Source organism: Urocampus carinirostris, chromosome 18 (assembly GCF_059441175.1).
Source record: "Urocampus carinirostris isolate Australia breed hairy pipefish chromosome 18, RoL_Ucar_1.0, whole genome shotgun sequence".
Classification (NCBI taxonomy): Eukaryota; Metazoa; Chordata; class Actinopteri; order Syngnathiformes; family Syngnathidae; genus Urocampus; species Urocampus carinirostris.
The window spans coordinates 25,511,034-25,537,631 of NC_142366.1; the positions used below are offsets into that span (position 1 = coordinate 25,511,034).

The window sequence follows — 26,598 nt, forward strand, 5'->3', positions numbered from 1 at the left end:
AAAGCGCTATAGAAATGCAGACCATTTAACCATTTAGCATCTTGATTATCCTCAAAACGTTTGGAGGCTGACTCCCTATTGGTGTGTGAGTGTGTGTGTGAATTGGTAAGTGTGAAGCACATTGTAAAGCGCTTTGGGAGCTCTTCATTGACTTGAAAAGCGCTATAGAAATGCAGACCATTTACCATTTAGCATCTTGATTATCCTCAAAACGTTTGGAGGCTGACTCCCTATTGGTGTGTGAGTGTGTGTGTGAATTGGTAAGTGTGAAGCACATTGTAAAGCGCTTTGGGAGCTCTTCATTGACTTGAAAAGCGCTATAGAAATGCAGACCATTTACCATTTAGCATCTTGATTATCCTCAAAACGGTTGGAGGCTGACTCCCTATTGGTGTGTGAGTGTGTGTGTGAATGGGTAAGTGTGAAGCACATTGTAAAGCGCTTTGGGAGCTCTTCATTGACTTGAAAAGCGCTATAGAAATGCAGACCATTTAGCATCTTGATTATCCTCAAAACGTTTGGAGGCTGACTCCCTATTGGTGTGTGAGTGTGTGTGAATTGGTAAGTGTGAAGCACATTGTAAAGCGCTTTGGGAGGTCTTCATTGACTTGAAAAGCGCTATAGAAATGCAGACCATTTACATTTACTGCCAAGAAACACAGCAACGGCAAAAATTTCAAGCATCTCCAAGCATTTTAATTTAATTTAAGCACTTTCCTTACCTTGAAAACACAACATTAAAATTCAAGCATTTTCAAGGATTTCAAGCACCCGTACCCTCCAAATCCTATACAGTAGGGCACCTAAGATCAGCTAAACTAACAATTAAATCTGATCACGTTGTGTGGGCTAATTGTTATGATGCTCAGTTCTTTGTTTTCCGTTTTCTCCAGAGATTTAACTTTTTGTCCCTACCGACGGACGTTCTGGAGATCGAAGTGAAGGACAAGTTCGCCAAGAGTCGGCCCATCATCAAGCGCTTCCTCGGGAAGCTGTCCGTCCCGGTCCAGAGGCTGCTGGAAAAACACGCCATTGGGTAAAAGCCAATACTGAAAATGAAAAATACAGTTTTGAAATGTTGATTCCGTTTCTTAAAGGCATAAAAAAAATCAAAACTTTACCCTATGTGATGAAGTCATTACCCTCCGATCCTGTAGCGAGTTGGGCCTCATTTGGCAGCGTGGATAGGGCTGCAACAACTAACTGATGAAATGGATTAAAATGAATGATTATAACCGTGGAAATGAATGGGATCCTCAATTCGTTGTATCATGTGATTTATGAGCCACAACATACGTTAAAACTGAATGCAAATAAGAGTGCGCACTATTCAGTTGTGACGCTGGGTGTTGTAGTACCGCTTTCGTCCTGCAGAGATCTTACCTTACATTTTCTAAAATCCTAAATGTTGAACATTTTATCATCACAAACAAAATTGGCATGGACGTTTCAACTTTGTAGTGTTTCATCAACAAGGTATTAAATCATTTTCAAGAGAACAGAAAGTGCTCCAGAAATACAAAAAGAAAAGAAAAAACAGAATTAATAACAAAATGTACCGTTTACCTTAATGTTCGAATTAGTTATCTGACTCCTTTAACCAAACACAACCTACATTCACCCAACAATTTATGCGCGCTCGTTTCTTGACGTAAAAGATGAACAGGAAAGCCGACATTTCCACACGGGGCAGATTTAATTTCATTAACAAAGTATACTCCATCGAAAACGGCCGAATTAGTGTCGTTGGAGTATTTGGGAAGCCCTCTTCTGAAGTCCTTTCGCTCTCTCCTATTGGCCATCTTCTCCCCGCACAATGGTGTGCCGGCTCCTCCCATGATTGTGCCAAGGAAGCCCAACGTGGGCTTCACAGTCTCAGAGATGAGCGTCAAAACAACACCCAGTGTTTCTCAAAACAACGCCTGCCGTCCTCCGTCAGAGTCCTGTTATCAACAGAACTAGACAAAATATTCTGCATTTGGAACGGCCTGACCTGTTTTTGAACAAAAGCCTACTCAGTGAAAATCTTCATTGCATTATGAGTCAATTGTATAAAATCCTTTATAGTCATATGTATAAAATCCTTTATAGTCAAATGTATGAAATCCTTCAATATAAAGTAAAGAAAAAAAATAAAGATAAAGTAAAAAAAAATATATATAAATAATAGCAGGATCAGCTCAACACGAGGTGCAAATTCTTCAGCATATTATATATCATTTTCATATTGGGAATGTTTTGTCACATTCAAATAATTAACAAAGAAAAAAACTAATTTTTTTAGATATACAGAGGTGAACTTGCTGGTGTATTTCCAAACGTTGTCCTGCTGCATTATCCAAAAGCGCTTGAGTTTGAAGGCACGGACTGACAAATACAATCAACATTTCAAAAACTGTGTTTTGTATTTGTTAGGTTTAAGTCCCCAACATTTATGATAAAACGCTCTGAAATAAAAGACAAAGAGAATCTGATCAGTTTTTAGATGTCTTGCAAGGAGAGGATCTAAGATTGTATACCGCCAATCTCCCAAATCACTCTGAAGAAATCTTCGATCTCTCTCCTCTTTTTATTAAGGTTCGCCCTATCGTACATAAGTCTCAACTTCTTAAAGGGGGGGTTTTATTCTAACTGGTTGAGACCGCATTCTAACTGTTGCTACGCAGAGTTAATTAATCTTCTTTCGCACGCCTTGCTTTCCGCCCGATGATCACAGCTGGTTTCTGTTTGGACACCTTTCTTCTTTCAAGGCTTTCGGTGAAAAACAACTTGAGTTATTGCATGCATAAAAGGAAAATTATTATTACAGATTATTCCAGGGCAAGTTGCACCCATTGGTATGTGCAGGGATCAGAATTTTCCGCGGATCCGCGGATTTCCGCTGTTTTTGAACCCCAAAGGCATTCCGACTTTTTCACTTTTTCTCTTGCGTAGCAAACAAATTCAAAATCTGACTGTCTCACTCTTTCCTTTATTGCTCTGGCGCACCCTGGCGGCCGTTAGAAAAATTGGCCGCATTGTCGCACAAGCTGCAGGGACTGAACTGCATTTGAACTTATCTTGCAGTATTTACAAAAAAATCAGTTATGTGGGCAAATTATTTTAATCTTCTAAAAATGTTACTTAAATGATAAATATAAGCATGGTTTTGGACATGTAAATTGCCTAAAACCCAGGTTTTGGGGTGGGGGGGCTCCGCCCTGGTTTATTCCTGGACGCTGGCTATTTCAGCTGAACATGAAAATCTCCATTCTGATCCCTGTATGTGAGATAAAGAGACAGACTGTACAAAAAACAACTCATGGCCTTGAAGAACAGCTTACGGCTGAAAACTCTACAAAAAGGGCTGAGAACACTTATAACATATTAATGTCAACTGTAGGATAAATATATGTATATCATTCCAACAGTATTTCCTTGGGTTGTCTTTGTTAAATTTGGTCTGGTGACCTGAAACCTTTTGAGTGATAAATATGCAAAACACCACAGAATCCAGGGTTGGGGCGAACGATACGTTGATATCAATGACAATTATTAAAATCCGCGAAGGAGTCATTTGGCAATAACCGAAGCGCAAAGTGTCTCTGTACTACGTCATAATTTTGTACAACTATTCTTATCGTCTACAGGGACCGAGTGATTAGTTACTCTCTGGGTCGCAGGCTGCCGACGGATCACGTTTGCGGACACTTACAATTCCGCTTCGAGCTCAGCTCTTCAATTCATCCAGGTAACCTTTTGTCACTCTGTCCTTTTGTCCACTTTGAAAAGAAAGTCATCAACTTGAAGTGTGTGTACATGCAAGTTCATAAAACTGTTCTGCTAACTTGTAAGAGTCAAAGGAGAAAAGAATTGAATATTGTCTTTGTCACTATCGTGTATTGTTTACACGGGGGATCTGACTGAAGTGTGTGTTGAATACCTCTTTGGATCTAGAGTTTAAAGACGCAGGAACCACTGAGAAAAAAATCCTACACTGGTTTCCCCAAATGAGATAGATAAATAGATAGATACTTTATTCATCCCCGTAGGGAAATTCACACTTCCAGCAGTCTACCCCGTTGTTTATTAACAGATGAACATGATGCCCTAGGGGTGCTTGTAGCGGAGTGGATGACGTCACGCCAGTCCAAAAGTTCGACATCCCTGCGGCAGATGGAAATCTTTTCTTTGTGAAAATCCAGGGATACACCACCTCGTGTTAGCAAGTCCGCCTCCTCTCCGATTCCCCCCGGCTTTCGTGTCTCTGTATAGCGGCGTTGAAGCCGGGTAGCTCCGGGTGGCTACACGTTAGCGTCCTGAATGCTAAACGTGAGCCACGTTTCCGCAAAACACAGCAACTGCGCTCCCTGTGCGCTTCGATGTTTTCCACCAGCACCCGATGATCTTATTTGGTCGTGAGTTCGCATTAACCATGATGACGGATGGTACCGAAGACTTATAACGCCGCTAGCCGCTTCGCTAGCTCCGGCTCTTCTTCCACGATAGGCCCCTTCATCACGCTGGCGCGAGAATTCTTCAAGGCAAGGAGTTGAAATTCCTTGAATGCACGAATTTTTGTGCGCTAAAACCCATGTCCCATAGGATAGAAGTAATCCATAGTGTAGTTGTCAAAATGGGAAGAAAAACCACCAAAGATAGGAGCAGACAATAAAACAATAGGGCAGCTGCTGGAAAAGGCAGCCGCTCGTGGCAGCGCCGCTTTGATCAGAGATGTTTAATATTGTGAATTTAATAGCGCTCTTACTTGAAATATTACGGTAGAAACATGCTCCATTTTCTTATGGTAGATGGCTGGCATGTTAGCTTGAATGAGAGCCTGTTGGGTCTGAAACGACCACTGAAGTGTGGGAGAGATAAAAGAAAATATTGGCTAACTGTAGAAGAAAATGCACCAGGCAAAGACTTAAGTTTTTAAACCAGTTGCAACCTGGGGAGATGAGATCTTCCCATACTCTCTTACTCAGTCTCGATCTCAATCTCGGCCATCCCCCGTCTGCATCGGTGTTTTATTGAAATCACAAGACATGGAAAAGTACTGGTATGTTGAGACAAGGACAAAAGACCAGCCCCGTGGGAAAGTACCAACACCTTCAAACAAAGACTGGAAGACTAAGAGATGCCAAAAGTAACATCAAACTGATTAGAAATGCATACCTTGAGCAAATACGTTTAAGCCTACTTTACAGAGCCGTGTCCACGTTGGTGTGTTGTTAGTGTATAAATAAGGCAAAAGGCCGACCGGGGATGTCCTGCTTATCCATGCTCCTTTCTACTGTGTGAATTTCCCCACAGGGATGAATAAAGTATCTATCTATCTAGACATCAAGACATCCATCTAGACATCTATCTATCTAGACATCTATCCATCTATCTAGACATCTATCCATCTATCTAGACATCTATCCATCTATCTAGACATCTATCTAACATCTATCTATCTAGACATCTATCTATCTAGCTAGACATCTATCTATCTAGCTAGACATCTATCTATCTAGCTAGACATCTATCTATCTAGACATCTATCTAGACATCTATCTATATATCTATCTAGACATCTATTTATCTAGACATTTATATATCTATCTAGACATCTATCCATCTAACAATCTATCTATCTAGACATCAAGACATCTATCTAGACATCAAGACATCTCTCTAGACATCAAGACATCTATCCATCTAGAAATCTGTCTATCAAGACATCTATCCAGACATCTCTCTAGAAATATATCTAGACTCTATCTATCTAGACATCTATCTATCTATCTAGACATCTATTAATCTAATCTGATCTAATCCATCTGACAAAGTAACGCACCGGCCATTATCGATACCGGTGTTGTAATGGCGGAAAAAATTATGAGTCCAATTACTGATTATAATGACGTTTTTCCCTAGACTGATAATTGGCACTCATAGTCACTCGGAGGAAATTCTCCATCAAAGCCACGTTGAGAAGCAATGTTTGATTAAAAAAAAGCAATGTTCTTCCCAGATGATGAGGACGTTTCGCTGGTCATCGAATCGGCCCGCCCCGACGGTGGAGTCAACGAAGATGCCAACGACGCACCCGACGACGACAGATTAAGCGTGGGACGTGATATGCCTGATCTCCCTTTGGATGCCGCTCCCGACCCAGAGACCCCGACTCCCCCAGCCCTGACTCAATCGAGTGACCCCGGGGATTTGCCGGCAGTTGACGAAGGTGCCGTGGAGGACCAGAACACGGTGAGGGAAGAACCAACTGAGACTGAAGACGGTGAATTGGCTGACATCACCGAAAGAACACTAGTGTGTGGAGAACCGGAAGAGGTTCCGAAGGAAGAAGAGGAACCAGGAAAAGATGAGGATATCCTCCCAGCTGAAGAAGCGGTGACATGCATGGATGGTCACAAAAAAGCTGAATCTGATGTGCCATCTGAGAATACCCTGACATTAACTCCAAACGACGATGCAGAGACCGCAGAAGAAACAAATACATGCCAGCATTCGCCAACAGAAACAACCCAAGTATCACCAGGTGGCGAAAGCAGCAACGGTCCCTGCCCGTGCCTCTTCTCGAGCTACAACTCCAAAGCTCCCCTCCGGCGCAAAACCCGGCCCTGTTCCCTGCCGGTGTCCGAGCTGGAGAACGTGATCGCCTCCGCCTGCGGCGAGCCGGAGACGCCCCGGTCGCACTACATCCGGATTCACCACCTCCTCCACAGCCTCCCGTCGGCGCAGCGTCGGGCATCCAGCCAGGAGGAAGAAGATCTCGAGGAGGGAGAGAACACCAACTCCACGTCACCGACGCTCAAAAACTCCAAAGACCGAGAGGAAGAAGGCCAAGAAGATGAGGATGAGATCACCCAGTCACCCTCTCAGGTAGGGCAGTCATGGTTTTAGGCACAAATGGGGCAGTGGCATTTATACCATGGCACATGGGGGCGGCACGAGAACTTCAAAAACATATAAACAATAATAATAAATGTGTGCCGCAAAGCGGTTTTGTATTAACTAGCAACATAGGACTTTGCCTCTTGTCAACTGGGTGCCCCTGCTTGCTGGTGAAGGATTTTATACATTTGACTATAAAGGATTTTATACGATTGAATACAAGTTACATTTATTGAGTTGAATGCAAGATATTCACTGACTGTTTTTCTTCAAGGTACATTAGAAGGTTAGGCTGAGGATAGAAGAGAACAAAGAAGATAAAGGAACAAAGAAGAAGTTTGTGTTATCCTGTTGCAGGGTTTGTTTTTCTCCGAAGGTGGGCGTATGAGGGGGTGAGGGACAGACAGAGATGGTCAGATCCAGCTAGGTGAGGGGTGGGGGGAAGCTCTGTTTGATGTTACTGTACACACGGTCCAGTGTTTTCCTCCCCTGGTTGCACAGTCCACATATTGAATGAATTTGGGAAGTACAGTCCTTAAGCATGCCTGATCAATGTCGCCGGCGAGGATAAAAGCTCCGTCGGGGTGTGCAAGCTGCTGTTTATTGATAGCAGCGAGCAGGAGATTTAGCGCAATGCTAATGTTAGCATCCGGTGGAACGTAAACAGCAATCACAATGACCACAGTTAGCTCTCTCTGTAGATACTGCTAGAAGCTTTATATCGGGTGAGCAGTGTGTGTCAATGATTCTGCTGTTATTGCAACGCATAGTCCCCCACCCCTGTTTTTACCGGAGTCTCCGTCTCGGTCGTGCCGGTGTGGCGTGCGTCCTGCTAGTTGGGATGTTGAATAGGACACTTACCCATTGTGCCTGTCATGAATGGTACTACTGTCTCATGCGGTTTCCTTTATGTAAAACGTCTTTTCAGGTGGCAGAGTGTCCCGGCCCATGCTGCTGTCGTTCCCTCCCGCGCAGCCTCTCCATCGAACGTCTCTCGGAATTGAACCAGCTCTTGGAAAGTGATGGCGGAAGCGGAGTTCACGCAGCAGTCCGAAGGATCTCTCTCTCTTACCTGGAAAGCGAGACGGGCGATTCCAGCAACGGCAAAACGAATCCAGGGGTTAGCCACCGGCCGCGGGGTGAAAACGAGTGCGAGTTCTGCGACACCTCCTGCTACAGCACCTCCTGCTATAGCACCTCCTGCTACAGCACGTCGTGCTACAGCAACTCTGGCCACGATGGCAGGGGACGCTTGTGCAGCCACACCAGACTGTCCTCAGTGGACAGCAACAGGCTCTCCGGCAGCACCGTGTTCTCCTCGCAGGACGAAGAGGAGGACGAGAGCACCTTTGAGTCGGGACCGGAAGCTAACAATGGTCCTGAGGGCCAGGAAGCGGGCGGGGCCGGTGGAGAGAGGAGTGGACGTTGGAAGGAGACTGGGGCAGGAGAACGCGGGGAATCGGTTGGGGCAGAGTCCCGAGAGACCAACAGCACCAGTAAGTGATCGAAAACCTTTAAGTCGACTTCTGGTTTACCCGATCCCCAGACCATCTCACCACCCATCATGTCACATACCATTGTAAAGCTTCAACTCTTGGGATTCAAGATATGATATTTCAAACTGTACTCTTTACAGAAACATCATTATCAGTCTGAAACCAGATACCCCAAAACTATGAAGGTCAGCAAACATGGCCTCGTTACATCCAGGACGGTCCAGAGAATCCAACCGTGTCAAATATTTACGCAAAAACACACGACAATACCGACAGATACCCAAAAAAATCCGCCTAAAAGCATGTCTCCATCGGTGGGCGCTCCTTTTTGTAATCTGTTCATTTCATCACATAATTCACATTTACAAATAAACAGACTCGTAAAATTATTTCAAATATGGCCGATAGCCTCCAACCTTTTGATTGACACCACTCTCGTCAAATAGCAGGCTCTTATTCACAGCCCACAGCCCAAATCGGACTATTATTACATTATTATACGTTTTAGCTCTGAATATCTTAAGCCAGTAGTAACCAATTCAAATGATGATTGACACATTGGTTAGCCATAAAATTCTGAATAGAAAGATATCCAGATATTCACTGTGTATTCAAATTAGATCCCAAAATAAACATGAATAACACATCACTTACACACCGATAAAACGCGCAAGTGTGCACAATCACTGATTGACTTCTGTAAAGAGGGGTCAAACATTTACAACTCCTCCACAATGTCTAAAAAAATTGCCTAAGTAAAATACACAGTTGCAGAGTTTTTAAAGCTGTAAACTGGTCGCCTTCAATTGGCCAGACGTATACCTAGAAAAATGTGGTTTAGATTGTGATCAAATTTGAACTGGGACCAGGTAAGGCTTCAAGCTATTGTCTCACATGGTTTTCCAACTAAGACGCCCTTGCTACACTATTCCGCATGCATTTAATTGCAAAACAAAATTCAGGCAAGACTAAAAACCTTGTTCATAGCAGTTGCAGTGATATTTTTTCAGTTCGGAACTTTCTAAAAAGACCAAAATGGTCCATATTCTCCAAACGGTTCAGGAACAGCATTCAATTGACTTTGGTTACGTCTTGGATTGGGATTTTCGGCAAATTCTACAGGAACGTTAAAGTGACTTTCCTGATAGTTAAAATAATTCCCATGATAAATGTAAATGATCTTACTTATTAGCATCATGTGAAGATGAAGCAATGGATCAACATAGTTCGCGCAGAGATATATGGAGGGGACAGTTCTACTAATCTGGAGTGACATTCTTCCACATTTATCAAGTAAGAGATATAATCCTATTAAATTTTCTCCGATTATATAATTAACTTCATTTAGTTGCATTTTTTTGGTGAATTCTGCTTTGGGGGAGGGGGGCTTATGCGTTTTTTGTTGTTGTTGTTGACATGGTTTTTTTGTTCGTGAGAGGGATTGCAGGAGTTGTCGGACTATATATGTTTTTTTTTCATGGTTTGCCCTATAAAGTGCATTCTTATTATTAATAAGAAGGCAATTGAAGCAAGGAAATCTTCTAAGGGCACGACAATCCTTGGTTTAAAATCAATTTCCATATTCATCTGGTTCAGTCTCCTCCCTCTTGCATCCACCCGCTACTCCACTTCGCCATAGGTAAATACAAATAGTTTACCTTTACGTGTATTTATTTCGAACATTAAAATAAAAACGGAACAAAAAAAACACTTACAATTTGTCTGTTACTTGAGAGTGTTCATTTTGACTTTCATTTGCATCCTAAAAAATGATTTCAAAACTAGGTGCGAGCAGAGTTCTTTTGAAAAAATGTCACAAAATACTGCAAACTGGGGAAGTAACGTATTTATCTTTAATGCAGACGGCGCTGGGCAAGAAAAAGTCTGCGCGTTCTTACCGCTTACCTAATCAAATTACTCTAGGTGCTTTGCTAGAGTTTCTAGGTAAAATTCTTAGGGGGTATAAGTTTGTTTTAAGGATTTTTATTATAGAATGTCTAAATAATGAACACAGATTGCTTATGAGAGCTTTCATCTATTGGATTTTTTTGCGATTTCTAGCCCAAACCGGGTTTGTTGGTGTGACACCTTGACTGCAAACTTTAGTGAAAAGTGTGTCTTATGTATACTGGACCAAACCTTGTATGAAGTAAGCATTGTCTCAGTTTGTGACAACTCACTTCTTGTGTTACTGTATAGAGGAGTTCTATTTTATCTCCAAGCCGTTTGTACTCTGAAAAGATACATGGCTCGCGAGGCATAGATTCCCGACCACAATTATACACTAATGCGTCTTATACTCCAGTGCGAACATTTAGGTTGGTTTTCCCTTCTTCATTGAGCATTTTATGGCTGGTGTGACTTGTACTGTTGCAAGTCTTATAGTCTGAAAAATACAGTAATTGTTGTTTTAGAGATCCTCTGCAGTAAGATATTTTTACTTTTGCTGCGTGTGTTCAGTTCATAAAGTCAAGTCATGTTTATTTGTGAGACCTTTAATCATAAAGAGTCTTAAAGGGCTGCACAGATCAAAGACTATTGCAAACTACAGACTATTTTGACACCATCCCCTCATCTAAAACCTACATGAAGGCAAATAATACACATATCAACATAAAATATAGGTTATTCATAAGCTATAGCATAGAAGTGTGTTTTAAGCTTAGATTTAAACCTAATAGAAGCATGTAAATGCTGAAAAGAAGGGGGCCAAGTACTGAACCCTGCGGAACACCACAGGTAACACTAGTCAAGTCAAGTCATTTTTATTTGTATAGCCCTTAATCACAAAGGGTCTCAAGGGGCTTCACAGGTTATTACACAGACTATTTTTTCAGACTATTATTACACCATCCCCTGATCTGGAACCAACATGAGGGCAAGGAAAAACTCAAAAACCTCAACATGAGGAAAATGAAGAAACCTTGAGAAGGGACCGCACATGTGGCATCTCCCTTTCAGGATTACCAGACAGCAAAGGATGTTGCAATCACAAATAATACACAGATATTGTCCAAGAAAAGTATAGGTTATTCATATGCTATAGAGTAGAAGTCTGTTTTAAGCTTAGATTTAAAAATTTCCACTGAGGTTGCAGAACGGATCTCAGGGGGAAGAGCATTCCACAGCACCGGTGCCCGGATGGAGAACGCTCTCGAACCAGCGGAACACTTCTTGGCTCTTGGGATCACCAGAAGACCGGCGCTCTCAGAACGAAGGACCGGAACATAGGGGGAAATCAGATCCGAAAGATATTAGAGAGCAAGTCCTTGTATGATTTTGTATAATACTAAGAGAACCTTGAAATCACATCTTAGGCTAACAGGGAGCCAATGCAGGTTAGCCAAAATAGGCGTGATGTGATCGGACTTTTTTGTCCTAGTTAATAGCCTCGCTGCAGCATTTTGTACCAGCTGAAGACTCTTGATTCTGGACTTCGGGAGACCGAAGAGTAGTAGTAGTAGGGCTCGGATGTCATTTCACCATATTTAACACAGTGCGTCCTATCCGAACTGGATCTGAACCATAAGAGGAAGGTTCCTGAGAGATCAATCCATTTTCCTAACCGTTTTAGTAAGATATTTAGTTTTATCGTTGTGTATGAGTTTGTCTTGCGGAGTTTTTTTGCATTAAGTGAGAGTTTAGGTGATATTCAAGGGGTGCTGGAATATTTTTCGTATAACTGGTGCAATTATTTTGTCTTCACTCGTGAATGTTACCAATAGAGAGAACTGCGATAGGAAAGTAGGTCACATACATACTGTACGCTGTGCTACTCATCAGATTTCCCTCCAGTTTGATTTTTTTCCCCCTGCTGTTCCTAACAAATTGCCTCGACGTGTGCCAGATCTCAGAATTTAGTCTGTGAGTTGGTGCTACACATGGGCAATATTGACAGATGGCTTTATTCAAAACTATTTGGAGTTGAATCATTCTCAAGGTTCATTCATGGCCCAATTCAAGCGCTTTTCAAACACTTTAAAGGCCAATTTTTTCAATGTTTCCAGTACTTTCAAAGGAGAAATCAGGCGCCATCAATAGAACGTTTGATGACTAATATGGTCTCTATTTTGCTGCGAGCACACACTTTATGCTGTTTTAAGATGCCCTCATCCAAAATGATCAATGAGCTGCTATAAACTGACATAAATTCTGCCATTCTGCTCCAACAAGCCACACACAGCTTCAATACATTACACTGAGGTGAGGCAATCTAAAAGAGACGGTTTTCCAAATAGAGCTGTCCTTTTCAAGCTTCACATGACAACACCATAACGCAGTGTTCATTTGACCTGTGAAAAGTGACGGGTCCCGGGGAATCGCTTGCTCAAAAATCTATGGGTCCCAACAGAGATCTATGGCTTCCCAAAATTTAGTGTTATCGAGGTTGACATTGTAAATCGGCGACAAATATATAATATAAATCTATATATTCATTCAGTTTTAATCACAGTTTATTGGTAATACAAATCAGTTGTTTAGATTTTTCAGTTCACAACAATATTGCACATTATTCAAAATAATATTGCTGAAATAATTATATTAATCTATATTTTCATTCAGTTTTAATCATCACAGTTAATTGATAATACAAAGCAGTTATCACTTCAAATTTTCCGCCATAGTTGTAATGCCTTCTCAAGGTCCAATCCATTATCATCCTCCTCATAGCGTCACCAGGAATATAATTGAGTCCATTTTGGCAGAAAAGTCCATGCTAGGAGTATTCTTTTGTTTGTTTTCTTTCGTTGAATCGTTGGTTTCAACACGCGTGTTTTCCTTGCCTTCGCGATCTTCCGAAGAATTTTTCCGCCGTTTTTTTCGTGCCGGAATTATTGCCGTTGTTATCACTTTCTGCATTAAGTTTCGACTCATTACTGACACTGAAGAAATTTCCAATTTTGTGTTGATTTTCCCATAATACTAACCTTTTTTCGAAGGCATGCTTAGCCTTCACCTTCCCTCGACGACAAGCACCACAACAATGACTTCATCTCGAAACAACGAGATCTTGTTTGCCGAGATCGGCGTGCAGACGAAAATTCGAACCGCGAGACCAAAACAACAATGGCGGATCTGCCTGACAAAAAGTTTCGAGTGCGGTAAATCTTTGTTTAAAAAAAAATGTAATTGGGTAAAAATAACAATTTTGTGTAAAAAAAAAAAAGTTGCATCCCGGGGATGCACTTGACTTGACACTATGCGTTCCCAGAAAAAAATAATTGGTCAAGGACGCAGGGACGCGGGCAAACCAGAACAATGATAATGACAAGCAACCAGAGCCGGCGTGTCAGCGATATTTCACCCCATCTTTAATTTTTTCTTACTTTAATGCGTGGTTCATAGAGACAGACTGCCAAGAAACATGGCAACAATTTCAAGCATTTTCCTGACTTTGAAAACCCGACATTAGAATTTTTCAAGGATTTCATGCACCTGTATTAACCCAGTTTATGAACAAAACTAAAGATGACGCTGGAGCTAATGTAGCCCGGAGCCCCCCTTCCATGGTGTAACGTATTCCGAACTGTCTCCCGTAGGCTCAGGCTTCTCACCTCCTGTCGGCCATCCTCCAGTCCTTCTTCCCAGCATTGATTTAAACCATTTTCCTGCTGCCAATGACCAAGCCTTACCTCCAAGTAAGCACCGACACCTCTTACTATGGAGTCAACATGCTAACAGCTTGGTTTCCCTCCCTTTTTCTTTGCTTTCATGACTCCTTCCTCCCCTTCGATCATTCTCAACCACTATGACTCAAACATTAACATTCGATATTCCTCACACGAGGCACTACAAACAAAGCAAGTGGGATTTTTTGGGGGGGCGCGCTTCATCTGAAAGTCATTTTTATCTCCCGTGGTTCAGACTGGGAAGCTCGCATCGACAGCCACGGTAGAGTTTTCTACGTGGACCACATCAACCGCACCACCACCTGGCAGAGACCGGGTCAGGCCGGCAAGTGCAGCCACGGGATTCCACGATCGGGATCCAGTCAACAGATGGAGCAGCTCAACAGGAGGTCAGCCTATCAATCCGAGGAGGGTTCATCCATTTAAATATAAATTGAATGAATGAATAAATGAAAACTTTATTTCGAACATTGAAATGAAAACAGAACAAAAACAATAAACTCCACAACAAAATAATGTGACATAACATGATCGAAAAGGGGTAGTCAGAAGCAGATGCTTATATTCCCTACCCCTTCATATTCCCTATTAAATACACCAATCATAATAACAACAGTAATAATAACAGTTATGATATAACAATAACAGAAAGTCAACCATAGTTCTAGACGCACTATTCCCAATCTCTGGTATCACTCATACCCCATTTTCTTCATCTCTGTATTCCGCTTTCGGAGCAGCCCGTGAAATTTAGCCCAGAAATATGCACAAAGAGCAGAGGAATCTTGACGGGAGAGGGAAAAGCTGTTTATTGATGTTCATCACTGTCCAAACAACGTTCTCATTCGTCTAAGAGACAATCAGCGTTCTTATACCCTCTTATAAACATCACGTCAGAAATATCACTTGTTGCTTAGAGCGTCAGCTCACGATGACGCACTTGTTTTTCTCAACGTGCATGCTTCCAGGAATTGACAATGTATTTTCTCAGAATATTTTCGTCCTCTTTCGACTTCCCAAAGTTACACAATTTCCAAGAAAATCGTTGGAGTAGGTCTGACCCAGCCAAATTCCTGACAGCTTGTTCCAAACCAAGCAGAATGTTATTACTTGGCAAGCTGTTCCAAACCAAGGCTGACATTTAAACTCGGGAGAAACAAACCTGGAATTTCCTGTCTAAACAACTGTGTCGATAAGCTCCGACTTCATTATTCTACAACACCGCCAGTTATGTTGTTTAGTATTTAAATTTGAACATGAAAACAGTTGGACATTGTTGGATCTCGTCTTGTAAATTGTTCCAAAGTTTGACTCCGCACACAGACACACACATACTTTTCCTGGTGGTTCTCAACTTTGGGATTATGAATTTACGACAGCCCCTTAAGTTATAACTTCCCTCTTTCCGAGTGAATCATTTTTGTTTTTGTTGACCTTAAAAAGCAGTTGTGCAGTGAAAAAAATTACTAAATCTGGACTGCAGGAATATTAGTATGATCTCGATATCCTACCCTATGTATGATTCTAATTGCACGTTTTTGCAGGATAAAAAGGGGCTGCAGTAAACTTTTCTTATTATTGCCCCAGACTTTTGCACAATATGTTAAGTATGGCAGAACTAGAGAACAATATAATAAATACAATGCATTACAGTTTAAAATGAATTTGGCTTTATTCATGATTGAAATGCTTTTAGATACTTTAGTTTGTATGTGTCCGATGTGTGTTTTCCAGCTTCATTTCTTGTCTATTATGACCCCTAAAAACTTATTTTCTGATACAATGTCTATTGCAGCACCATCCATTTTTACTTCTAAATCTTGATTTATTTAAATTTAAAGATCATTTATTTATATTCACCCATACTTTTAGGTTTATTAATTTACTATTTTTATTTAATGCAGGTTACCAAATCAATATAGTTATCATTTGAATAGAAAATGTTTGTGTCGTCTGCAAATATTACTATTTTTAACAATAAAGGTATATTCTATTCTGTTCTATTCTATCAATAGTTTTGAAACATTAGAAATATCGTTAATATATAAATGAAATAATTTAGGACCCAGGATAGAACCCTGTGATACTCCACAACAGACGGTCTGAAATTAGCGCATGCCGTGCATTTTGATGGGGACCGTTAACTATTTGTGTAAAGTTGTTTACTTTTTGGTTCCAAATTGACATTTTTGTAGGGCCCTCCACTAAATTACCCAGGGCCTTTAAAGATGAGGGCAAAGGTCTCATCGTATTGAAATCCCTAACTCTGGTGACAGGTACCAGAACATCGAGAGAACCATGGCCACCGAAGAGGAAGGCGGCAGTCAACGGATAGAGCGAACCCCGAGTGTCGAGGCGGACTCGGAAGCACCTCCTGCTGCCACAGGTCCGTGTCCTCAATCGCAATATTCGTGTTTTGACGGTTTCTGGTCGCAACTCTAAATCGTTTTGACTTGGTGTCCCTAAGGTCCAGCATCTCCAGTCACTCACCATAAAATCAGCCAGCTTCTCCAGTCTCCCGCTGTCAAGTTCATTACACATCCGGAATTCTTCACAATGCTGCATAGTAACTACGTGAGTGCAAAAAACTGCCATGATCTCAACAAACTCAGACCATTTAGCTCTAACTGTGGTCATTGTGATTGCCGTTTACGTTCCACCGGATGCTAACGTTAGCATAGCGCTAAATCTGCTCGCTGCTATCAATAAACATCAGATTGCACATCCTCATGGAGCTTTTATCGTCATCGGCGACTTTAATCAGGCATGCTTAAAGGACTGTACTTCCCAAATTCATTTAATACGTGGACTGTGCAACCAGGGGGGAAAAACAGTGGACGGTGTGTACAGTAACATCATACATGCGTACAGAGCTTCTCCCCTCCCCCCACCTAGCTGCATCCGACCATCTCTGTCAGTCCCTCACCCCCTCATACACCCCCTCCGGAGAAAAACAAAGCCTAGGACAATACAAACTTCTTTGTTCCTGTATCTTCCTTGTTTTCTTCTATCCTCACTGTAAAATGTGAACCTAGAGTGCCACGTCCAATCTCGTTGTCACAATATGTTCAACCCATTTTGTAACAATGATGGTAAAGGTATATTCTATTCTTTGTTGGCCCTTCCCAGTCAGCCTACCGGATGTTCACAAGCAGCAGCTGCGTGAAGCACATGATCCTGAAGGTGCGCCGCGATGCCAAAAACTTTGAGCGCTACCAGCATAACCGGGACCTCGTCGTCTTTCTAAACAAGTTTGCCGACACCCAACTGGAGTTGCCGCGGGGCTGGGAGATCAAGACTGACCCGCAGGGCAAGGTTTGAAGCATCTACGTTTATACCTACTGACACTATCAATCGACAATGAGTTGAACCCAGTTTGTCTTCCAGTCTTTCTTTGTGGACCACAACAGTCGAGCGACAACCTTCATCGACCCCCGGATCCCTTTACAAAATGGCCGACTACCGGGCCACCTCGCGCACAAACAACATTTGCAAAGACTACGCAGCTACAGTGCAGGAGAGGTACGCGTGTACAACCTAGCAACAACGTATTTAATCCATATCAAATCTACTCAGGGTTTGTACACCTGTTTCTTGCCAAATTCAAGCCCTTTTAAAGAACTTTCAAGGCCGATTTTTCAATTTTTCCAGTACTTTCAAAGTAAGAAATCCAGTGATGTTCTAAAAACGTTTTTGTCTGGTTAACTTGGATGACTAAAATAAAGCCGCTATCTTGTTGCTAGCACATACTTTTTGCTGTTCCTATCTCTGATCAACTATCTTTTTGAGTCAATGGGCTGCTATAAACTGACATGAATTCTGCCATTCTGCTTCAACAATCCACGTAGAGCTTCAATACGTCACACTTGTTTACAAACACGGAATAGGTGTTGGGTAATAGTTGAGTTCAATACGGAACACAAAAAAAGAGAAAGTATTGTATATAAAAAAGGGGAGGAAAAATGAGCCAAATTTGGACTCATTTTGATTATATTAATCGCTCTGAAGCAATCTTGGAGACTGCTGATCTTTGGCTTTTTGTTTTTTTATTCTATTTTTTTGTGTCTTTTTTAGAAGATCTGTGTCCAAATTGGTTGAAATATAATTGTAAATACTTTTTTGCATCCCATTATTTATTTAGACCTCTTTAATTTATATTTTATTATTTTGCATTTTCAGGGATTCTTTGTTGTTGTTCGACTTTAAATCTGTTCAATGTGTAAAAATCTAAAATTATTTTGTATTTTACAAACAATTTTTTGGGAGATCTGTAAATATTTCAATGTATATTTTATGTGTTTTGCAACACATGAAATTTCTAATAACTTTATAATTGGGTGCATCATGTTTTATCATTACTGATAATTTATCATTTGTTGGGAATTAAACTATCAAAATGTAGCGTTTACCAAATTATTCGAATGAGTTATCTGACTCTATTAACCAAACACGACCTACATTCATCCAACAATTATGCGCACTCATTTCTTGAGAGAAAAAATGCCCAGGATAGTCGACATTTCACCCGGGGGTGTCCAGCGTTTGCAAATCCACGAGTCCTGTTATCAAAATTTCCTAGACAAAATATTATGCATTTCGAACAGCCTGCCCTGTCATTGAACTAAAGCCCAGTCAGTGAATATCTATTGCATTAAACTCAATACATGTAAATTTCTAGTCAATCGTATAAAATCCTTTATAGTCACATGTATAAAATCCTTTACATTAAAAAAATAAAATATCTGAGAAGCCGTTTGGGACCGTAAGATTTTGCTCTTGTTAGTGAGCTGGGACGGTTTTCTAAATAGACCTTTCCTTTTGGGTGCCACCAGTAGGTGACGCTTCACACGACAGGCGTGCTGACGTCATTTCCACGCACTTTTTTTTTTCTTCATTGAATGCGTGGTTTATAGAGTCAGACTTCCAGGAAACATGGAAATGACAACAATTTCAAGCATTTTCACCCAAACGTCAAGCATTTTCCTGACCTTGATAACACCACATTCAAATTCAAGATTTCAAGCACCCGTACGAACCCTGTCTACTTTTTCTAAATAAGTTATAAAACCGTGTACAGTGTAACCTCGGTTCTTGACCATAATCTGTTCCAGAACCCTGTTCGAAAACAAATTTGTTCGATCACCGAAATCATTGTTCCCATTAAAAATAATGTAAATCGTTTTAATCCGTTCCAACACCCTGAATGTTTACCTTGAATGTTTAACGTAAACTTAAAGCTCACGCAGGCTAATCGCTAATCGTAAAAATAAAAAAATCAGGTCGTTAAAAAGTCATTTAGCACCCGGGTCTCCACAACAAGTGGTGAGGGGTTTATTGGAAAGGGGGCTCCGTTCCAACACCCTGAATGTGCTAACCCAGGCTAATCGTACGTTAGCGTTATCGTAATCTTCCGTACGAAAGATTACGCTAACATGAACGTTTAAAAATTAAAAAAAAAGGATAAAGAAAAGAATTATGAATAGGATTTCTTACCTTTGTGGTGGTCAGCAGAAGGCGCAGGCAAGATCAGACACCTGCACACCTCCTTCATATTTTGCTATTATTTCTTTCTTAAATGCAATAGTTGTACGCACTACTTTTCTTTGTTCACCTGTAGCAACTTTGCTGCTTGCACTGACTTTCTTCGGAAGCATAATAAGGGGCTAAAACACCCGTACGCCGATCAGCATGGCACCCTAGCGTACGCATTACCGGCGTTCGAACTCCGATTTTGGGTCGGACTCCGATTTTTTTCGAACTGAGAGGCGTTCGAAAACCGAGGTTCCACTGTATTCCTGTTGTAACTTGCAGGCTTCGGACGTGTCTAGGAGCCGAGGAGCCTCCCTCATGGCCAGGCCCGCAAACAGTCTGGTCGCCGCGATACGAAACCATCATCATGGTGACCCGCAACAGTCCACCGCTGTGTGTAAGTCCAAAAACACCCAAGCCCCCGTATGAAAAACCGTTTACCCGTTCACCGTTTTCCCCGTTCTCCTATTCTCTCTAGCATACAATGACAAAATTGTGGCTTTCCTCCGGCAAGCGAACATATTTGACATGCTGCAGGAGCGGCAACCCAACCTGAACAGAAACTATGCACTCAGGTAGGTGAGCAGCAGGGGGCGCTAATTTTCAGTTCAGATTTTACAAATTCACGTACAGAGACCCTTGGTTACTTCGGGTTTCGGTTATTGTTGGTTCACTCCTTTGTAGATTTTTCTTTATTGTCATTGATATCAACGTATTGTGTGTTGTGTTTCTAATCGACTGCAGACAGCGAGGGAGGGATGAGTGAGGGTGCTCTGTGTTGGGTGGGTGTGACTTTCTGTGATAGGTAGGGGTAAGTCAGGGTGTCAAACTCACGATAGAACAGACATTCTGTCGGGGGCCGGACTAGTAGATTAAAGAGAAAGAAATAAGAGAAAGAGGGAGGGAAAAGGAGAGAGGGCGGGACAAAAAGAGAAAGAGGGAGAGAGCGTGAGAAACAAAAGATAAAAAGTCGTGAGAGGGGGATAAGAAAGGGAGAGGAAGAAAGAAATCCAAAGAGAAATAGAAAGACAGAAGAAGAGAAAAGAAAGCGCGAAGGGTAGAAAGAGAAAAGAGAGAAAAGGAAGTTGGAGCAAAAGAAGTTAAAAAGACACAGAGAGAGAAAGAAACAAAGAAATGATCTGCATTTCGATAGCGCTTTTCAAGTCAATGACTTCCCAAAGCGCTTTACAATGTGCTCCACATTTCCCAATAGCGGCCTTGCAGCCATGTAAGGCGCTAACCTGCTTATTGGGGGTATTAGGGGTTCAGTGTCTTACCCAAGGACACTTCGACATGTAACACGGAGGAGCCAGGATTCGAACTGGGATCCCTTGATCCCAAGACGAGCGCTCTACCTCCTGAGCTACTGCCGCCCCCCCCCGAAAAAGAGAGAGAGAGTCTATTCGCATATTAAACAGATTTATCTTTATATTGATTTTTTTTTTTTTTTACAGGAAATACAAAACTAATTTCCAATATATGGATTTTATAAAACACATGAGCAAAAAATGTGGAAGTTTTAGCGAGCTATCTGGCTACCTTTTTAGCTCTGTAGCTAGCTATCTTCCGGCATTTTTAGCTATTTAGCAAGCTTTTTACATTTTTTACATGCCATCTCGCTAACAATACCCTTTTTGCTAGTTATCAAGCTACATTTTGGCCTCCTTGCTAACTAGTTATATAGCAAACTTGAAATGTTTGGTCTTTATAAAGCAAATGATCAAAAAAGCTATCTGGCTACCTTTTTAGCTTTGTAGCTAGCTATCTTCCTGCATTTTTAGCTTTTTACCAAGTTGTCTAGCTAGCTTTTTACATTTTTTTTAATACTATCTCACTAACAATACCCTTTTTGCTAGTTTTCAAGCTACATTTTGGCCTCCTTGCAAGCAAGCTATCCAACTTTTAATTTTAGCTTTTATCGGGTTATTTATTTGGCTTTTTATTTCTTTGGTTAGCCATGTAGCTCGCTTTTAGTTTTTTACCTGCTTACTCTTTGAGCTGCCTTTTTAGCCGTCTAGTAATCCTTCTAGCTAGGTATCAATTTTACAAATTCATACCAAACTAGCCCTTTGCGCTAAATTAGTAAGTATCTCTCGGTATTTTCAAATGTTTTAATAATTACTTGTTCATTTTGTTTACATTTTAGGGAAAAGATTCATTATATCCGGTCTGAAGGTACGCACGGTGTTGAGAAGTTATCGTGTGATGCAGATCTAGTCATCCTGTTAAGGTACAACGGCACCTACGATATCATAATCGACATACGATTCATTACCTATGTATTGAAGACGTCTCATGTATTTCTTATTCCTATTTTGCAGTTTGTTCGAAGAGGAAATCATGTCGTACATCCCTCCTCACCCGATCCATCCCGGTTTTAGTTTTTCGCCTCGCTGTTCCCCCGGAAACTCGCCGCAGAACTCTCCCGGTAGGTAGATTCGTGGATCCGACACCCGTTTTGTTTTTGCTGACGTCACCCACCAGCAAAAGAGTTATCACAATGCTCACATCTCGGTGATAGATTTTTTTATAGGTGTGGGAAACTATTATCACCTACAAATTTTGTTTGCATGGCATTGTTTCCAGTGTTTTTCCAGGGATGCGTTTCACGATTTGCCATTTTAAAAATGTACAGTTTATTCTAATAATCTTGTAGTTTATGTTTTGTTGCACTGAAAAGTGAATGTTTTTGCCATGCAGAGATTCCAGTTTAAAGTTGCTTAGAATGAAAAAGAATGAAATGAGTTAAAATTGTCACAGCATGTTTGTGTTGTCATAATTTAGTAGGATAACAGATTTTTGGAAAACGTATTCATTTAATTTGGGGAGAATATGACGTTAGTAGTAGTAATATAATGAAGAAAGGGATCCCCCCAAGCCCCTGTCCTTTTCCTGACTTTTTTATTCCTTTTATTCTTAAGTTACCTGTGGTGGTCCGCAGGGTTCAGTACTTGGCCCACTTCTTTTCAGATTAAGAGCTATACAAATAAACATGACTTGACTTTAGTTTTATTTTTTCCTAGCTTTTTACTTCATCTTCCTTGCTTTATTATTTTTTTCCTTGTATGTTTTATTTTGTTTTTTAGCATTTACTTTTTCTTGCTTTTTCCTATTTTTCTTTTTTTTTTCTTTTTGTTTTTATACTTTTGTTTATATTTTCATAGCTTTTTATTGTTATCTTGCTTTACTTTTCTTCTTCTTTTTTTCTCTTTTCCTTTTCATTTTATTTGTTTCTTCTTTTGATTTTGATTTTTTTAATCAGACTTCTCTCACCACCACATCCAGGTTTCTCTAGATGGGCAGAGCGTTTCTGTGGGTGGGCACTGTCCCCCCCTGCACCCCATTATGCCCCTGGTCTCAAATATTCTGATATTAGCACATATCCTCCACCCGTTTATCGGACTTATCAGGCCGTGTCCGGCACATAATTATGACACACCACGACTCAAGGAATCGCTCGGAGCGTGATCATTACTACTTGACAGAACTAGCTGTGAGATGTTCCGGGACACTAATGTGTTCTAAATTGAGGTCTGGTAGACCTCGAGGGTGTGTTGTGATCACTATCCTGATGGGGCTTACTTGCAAGTAATGGAAGGTTCTGTAAAAGTAGGTCAAAGCAGGGAAATGGATGTATTTATCCATCCATTTTCAAGGACCTCCAATTTGATGACGCCTGTCTTCTTTGTTCAGGTCTGCAGAGAGCCAGAGCTCCGGCACCGTACCGGAGAGACTTTGAAGCCAAGTTAAGGAACTTTTACAGGAAGTTGGAAGCAAAAGGTTACGGCCAGGGACCGGGCAAGATTAAGTAAGGTTGACTTCGAATGTAGTACTGTGAGAAATGATGATCCCTATTTACTTTGATGATATTCTCATAAATGCAGACTACTGATAAGACGAGAACATCTGCTTGAGGGCACCTTTAACCAGGTGATGGCGTATTCCCGCAAAGAGCTACAGAGGAACAAACTCTACGTCACCTTCCTGGGGGAGGAAGGGTAAGACACACGTTAAACCAAAAGCTTACGCAGTATTGTTTTCCGATATACATACTGTAAGTAATATAATGGTGAGTTTGATAATAAGCTGTATAGTGTAAGGTTTTAACATTTATTAAACTGAAATCTGACTCCGAAGACACTTCATTTTCCTTACAGTGGGAGCATATTCAAAAGTCGGAGAAATTTAATTAGCAGAACGACGAGTGTAGTCCACATATCAATTTATTTAGGCGAATCAAAGAGTTGAACAAATCGGGTACTTCTGCCTGTGCCAATTACAATTGTGTGCAGAAGACGACGGGGTTTCAGGGTCTTCCCATGCCGATGAAATGTTCACACCCCATGACCAAGGCTCTGGATGATTGGTTCGCGCCGTGTTGATGCAAATTCCCCAATAGTCCTTTGAAGCTCGGGAGAAGGGGGATAGGTCATCGCCCTCCGGACAGAATGGGGCACGACACTCACATTCTAACCCCTCAGGCGAGGTGATAAGTCGTTGTTATCTGCACAGGCTGAAACTAAAGACACATTCCAAAGCAAAAGCGGTTTACGACACCCTTCTTAAGAAATGCACTCAAGGCTGAGGTCAAACTTAGGACAAGTATTTTTTGAGTACTAGTGGAATAAAACAGGGAAGGATAGAGGCCGCTAGCTGTTAGTGACTTGGTACATTGAAAATGAATTCATCGATTAAATGCGAATCTAAAGAAAGTCAGATGTACGGAAACAAATGCTGATCAGCGGCAGGTGCTCTTTGGATTGTTATCGCGTCCTGGAATCGATTGAGACGGCGTCGAAAGGGAAACCAATAGCCTGGCCATTAACCGCAAAAAACGAGGGAATTCTGTACTTGCCAATTATTTGACCGAGCCTCTGGCTGATTGGTCCGCAGTCGTCGATGCAAATTTCCCACCCATGATTTGAAATATGGGAGGAGGGGTGATAGGTTATCACCCTCCCAAGAGAATGGTACCAGGCACCTACTCCACCACTCCAGGCGAGGTGATAAGTCATTGTTATTATCATAGAATGGAAGAAAAGGCACATTCCAACGCAAAGTGCGGTTTACGACACCCTTCTCTCAGAGTTTGCCCTCAAACACTGAAGTCAGATTTTAGAACAAGTATATTTGACTTTTCATGAGATAAAACAGTGTATAAAATAGTATATAACTTCAATAGCTAGCAAGTTAATGTTTGTTTCAAACATTTAAAACACCACATTACATTCTAAAATGATAATTGTCCTGTCAAATTTGAAGCTTCAATTAAAAGCTATATTCTTATTTTAACATAATTGGGAAACAGCACAAATAGTTGGCTAATTAGCCACTGCGTGATTTTGTATCATGGCAAATCGAAAAATTAAGAGTTTGTCCATTTTGTCCTCAGGTTAGATTACAGCGGACCATCCAGGGAATTTTTCTTCCTTTTGTCTCAGGAATTGTTCAATCCCTACTACGGTCTTTTCGAATACTCGGCCAACGACACCTACACTGTTCAAATCAGCCCCATGTCGGCGTTTGTGGAGAACCATCTGGAATGGTAAGTTGTTAAAATATCATTCGGCTCTTTGCCTTTTCTCATAAACTTTCATATTTATATGTGTCCAGGTTCCGTTTCAGCGGCCGCATCCTGGGACTGGCTCTGATTCATCAGTACCTCCTCGACGCCTTCTTCACCAGACCTTTTTACAAGGCGCTACTCCGATTGTGAGCATATTCCATTTTCGGTACATCTCGGTCGAATTTGTGGTTAATGTCGCCGATCCGCGGATTTTATAGAGCTACAGATCTTTCTGATCTGGAGTATCTGGATGAGGAGTTCCATCAGTCTCTGCAGTGGATGAAGGACAACGACATCACGGACATCCTGGACCTCACCTTCACCGTGAATGAGGAGGTCTTTGGCCAGGTAGGGTGTTCAATTTAAACTTAAGTTGACACTCGAAATAGGGAGAGAAGACATTAATGAATTTTGAGCTTGACCGTGAGAGACTCTTTTAGATAAGAGACTTAGATCCTGTCCTAAAACCATCCTCTGAGCCCTTGAAGAATGTGATCTCGGAAGAATTTCTAAGGGTTTAGTTCCAAAACGTACCCGTGATAAGTGAAATCCCTGAAGTAGTATATTTTAGGTTTTTTTACAATTAATATATCATGAAATACTGGGCATTGAAACTGTTCCAATGGTGAAGTGGTTATCACACTTGCTTCACACGCTATAGGTCCCTGGTTCAAAACCAGGGTGGAAACGTATACTGGTTCTGACAGCTGTTTCTATAGTGAAGTGGTTATCACACTTGCCTTACACGCGATAGATCCCTGGTTCAAAACCAGGTGGAAACATATACTGCTTCTAGCACTATTTAAATACTCAATAGCAAAACATTATATTGGGTATTTTTGTATTCTATATCTTTTGTTTTATTGTTTTATTTGTCAACACAAGGATACTGCTGGAAATGGGAATTTCCCTACCGGGATGAATAAAGTGTCTGTCTGTATCTATCGATCCATCTATATATCTCTCTATATCTCTATCTATCTATATCTATACCCATTTATCTATATCGATATATATATATATCAATCTATCTATAGTTATATATATCTATATCTATCTATATATATATATATATCTCTATCTATATCTATATATATCTATATCTATATATATCTATATCTATATCTATATATCTCTATCTATCTATCTATATCTCTATCTATCTATATATATATATATCTATATCAATATCTACTGGACTGTCTCAGAAAATTAGAATATTGTGATAAAGTTCTTTATTTTCTGTAATGCAATTAAAAAAACAAAAATGTCATACATTCTGGATTCATTACACATCAACTGAACTATTTCAAGCCTTTTATTATTTTAATATTACTGAATTTGGCCTACAGCTTAAGAAAACTCAAAAATCCTATCTCAAAATATTAGAATACTTCCTCAGACCAAGTAAAAAAATAATTTTATAACAGCAAAACTAAATCAAACATTTGAAAATGTCCATTGATGCACTCAGTACTTGGTCGGGAATCCTTTT

The 26,598-nt window shown here is 40.9% G+C and overlaps 1 protein-coding gene across 3 annotated transcripts in view; it reads left to right on the forward strand.

Annotated features, from left to right (window-relative positions):
• hecw1a (HECT, C2 and WW domain containing E3 ubiquitin protein ligase 1a) overlaps window positions 1-26,598 on the forward strand; it is a 71,722-nt gene that overhangs the window by 33,468 nt on the left and 11,656 nt on the right. For 2 of the 3 annotated variants that reach the window (XM_088321980.1, XM_088321982.1), the window contains 19 exons: window positions 894-1,036; window positions 3,630-3,730; window positions 6,002-6,870; window positions 7,811-8,378; window positions 13,919-14,017; window positions 14,244-14,397; window positions 16,285-16,394; window positions 16,476-16,582; window positions 17,138-17,323; window positions 17,396-17,530; window positions 19,820-19,934; window positions 20,016-20,112; window positions 21,684-21,767; window positions 21,859-21,965; window positions 23,231-23,345; window positions 23,422-23,535; window positions 24,930-25,082; window positions 25,151-25,249; window positions 25,322-25,451. In XM_088321980.1, coding sequence (XP_088178106.1) covers window positions 894-1,036; window positions 3,630-3,730; window positions 6,002-6,870; window positions 7,811-8,378; window positions 13,919-14,017; window positions 14,244-14,397; window positions 16,285-16,394; window positions 16,476-16,582; window positions 17,138-17,323; window positions 17,396-17,530; window positions 19,820-19,934; window positions 20,016-20,112; window positions 21,684-21,767; window positions 21,859-21,965; window positions 23,231-23,345; window positions 23,422-23,535; window positions 24,930-25,082; window positions 25,151-25,249; window positions 25,322-25,451 — 3,486 coding nt within the window. The remainder of the gene's footprint in view (window positions 1-893; window positions 1,037-3,629; window positions 3,731-6,001; window positions 6,871-7,810; window positions 8,379-13,918; window positions 14,018-14,243; window positions 14,398-16,284; window positions 16,395-16,475; window positions 16,583-17,137; window positions 17,324-17,395; window positions 17,531-19,819; window positions 19,935-20,015; window positions 20,113-21,683; window positions 21,768-21,858; window positions 21,966-23,230; window positions 23,346-23,421; window positions 23,536-24,929; window positions 25,083-25,150; window positions 25,250-25,321; window positions 25,452-26,598) is intronic. The other variant, XM_088321981.1, reaches the window with a different exon arrangement.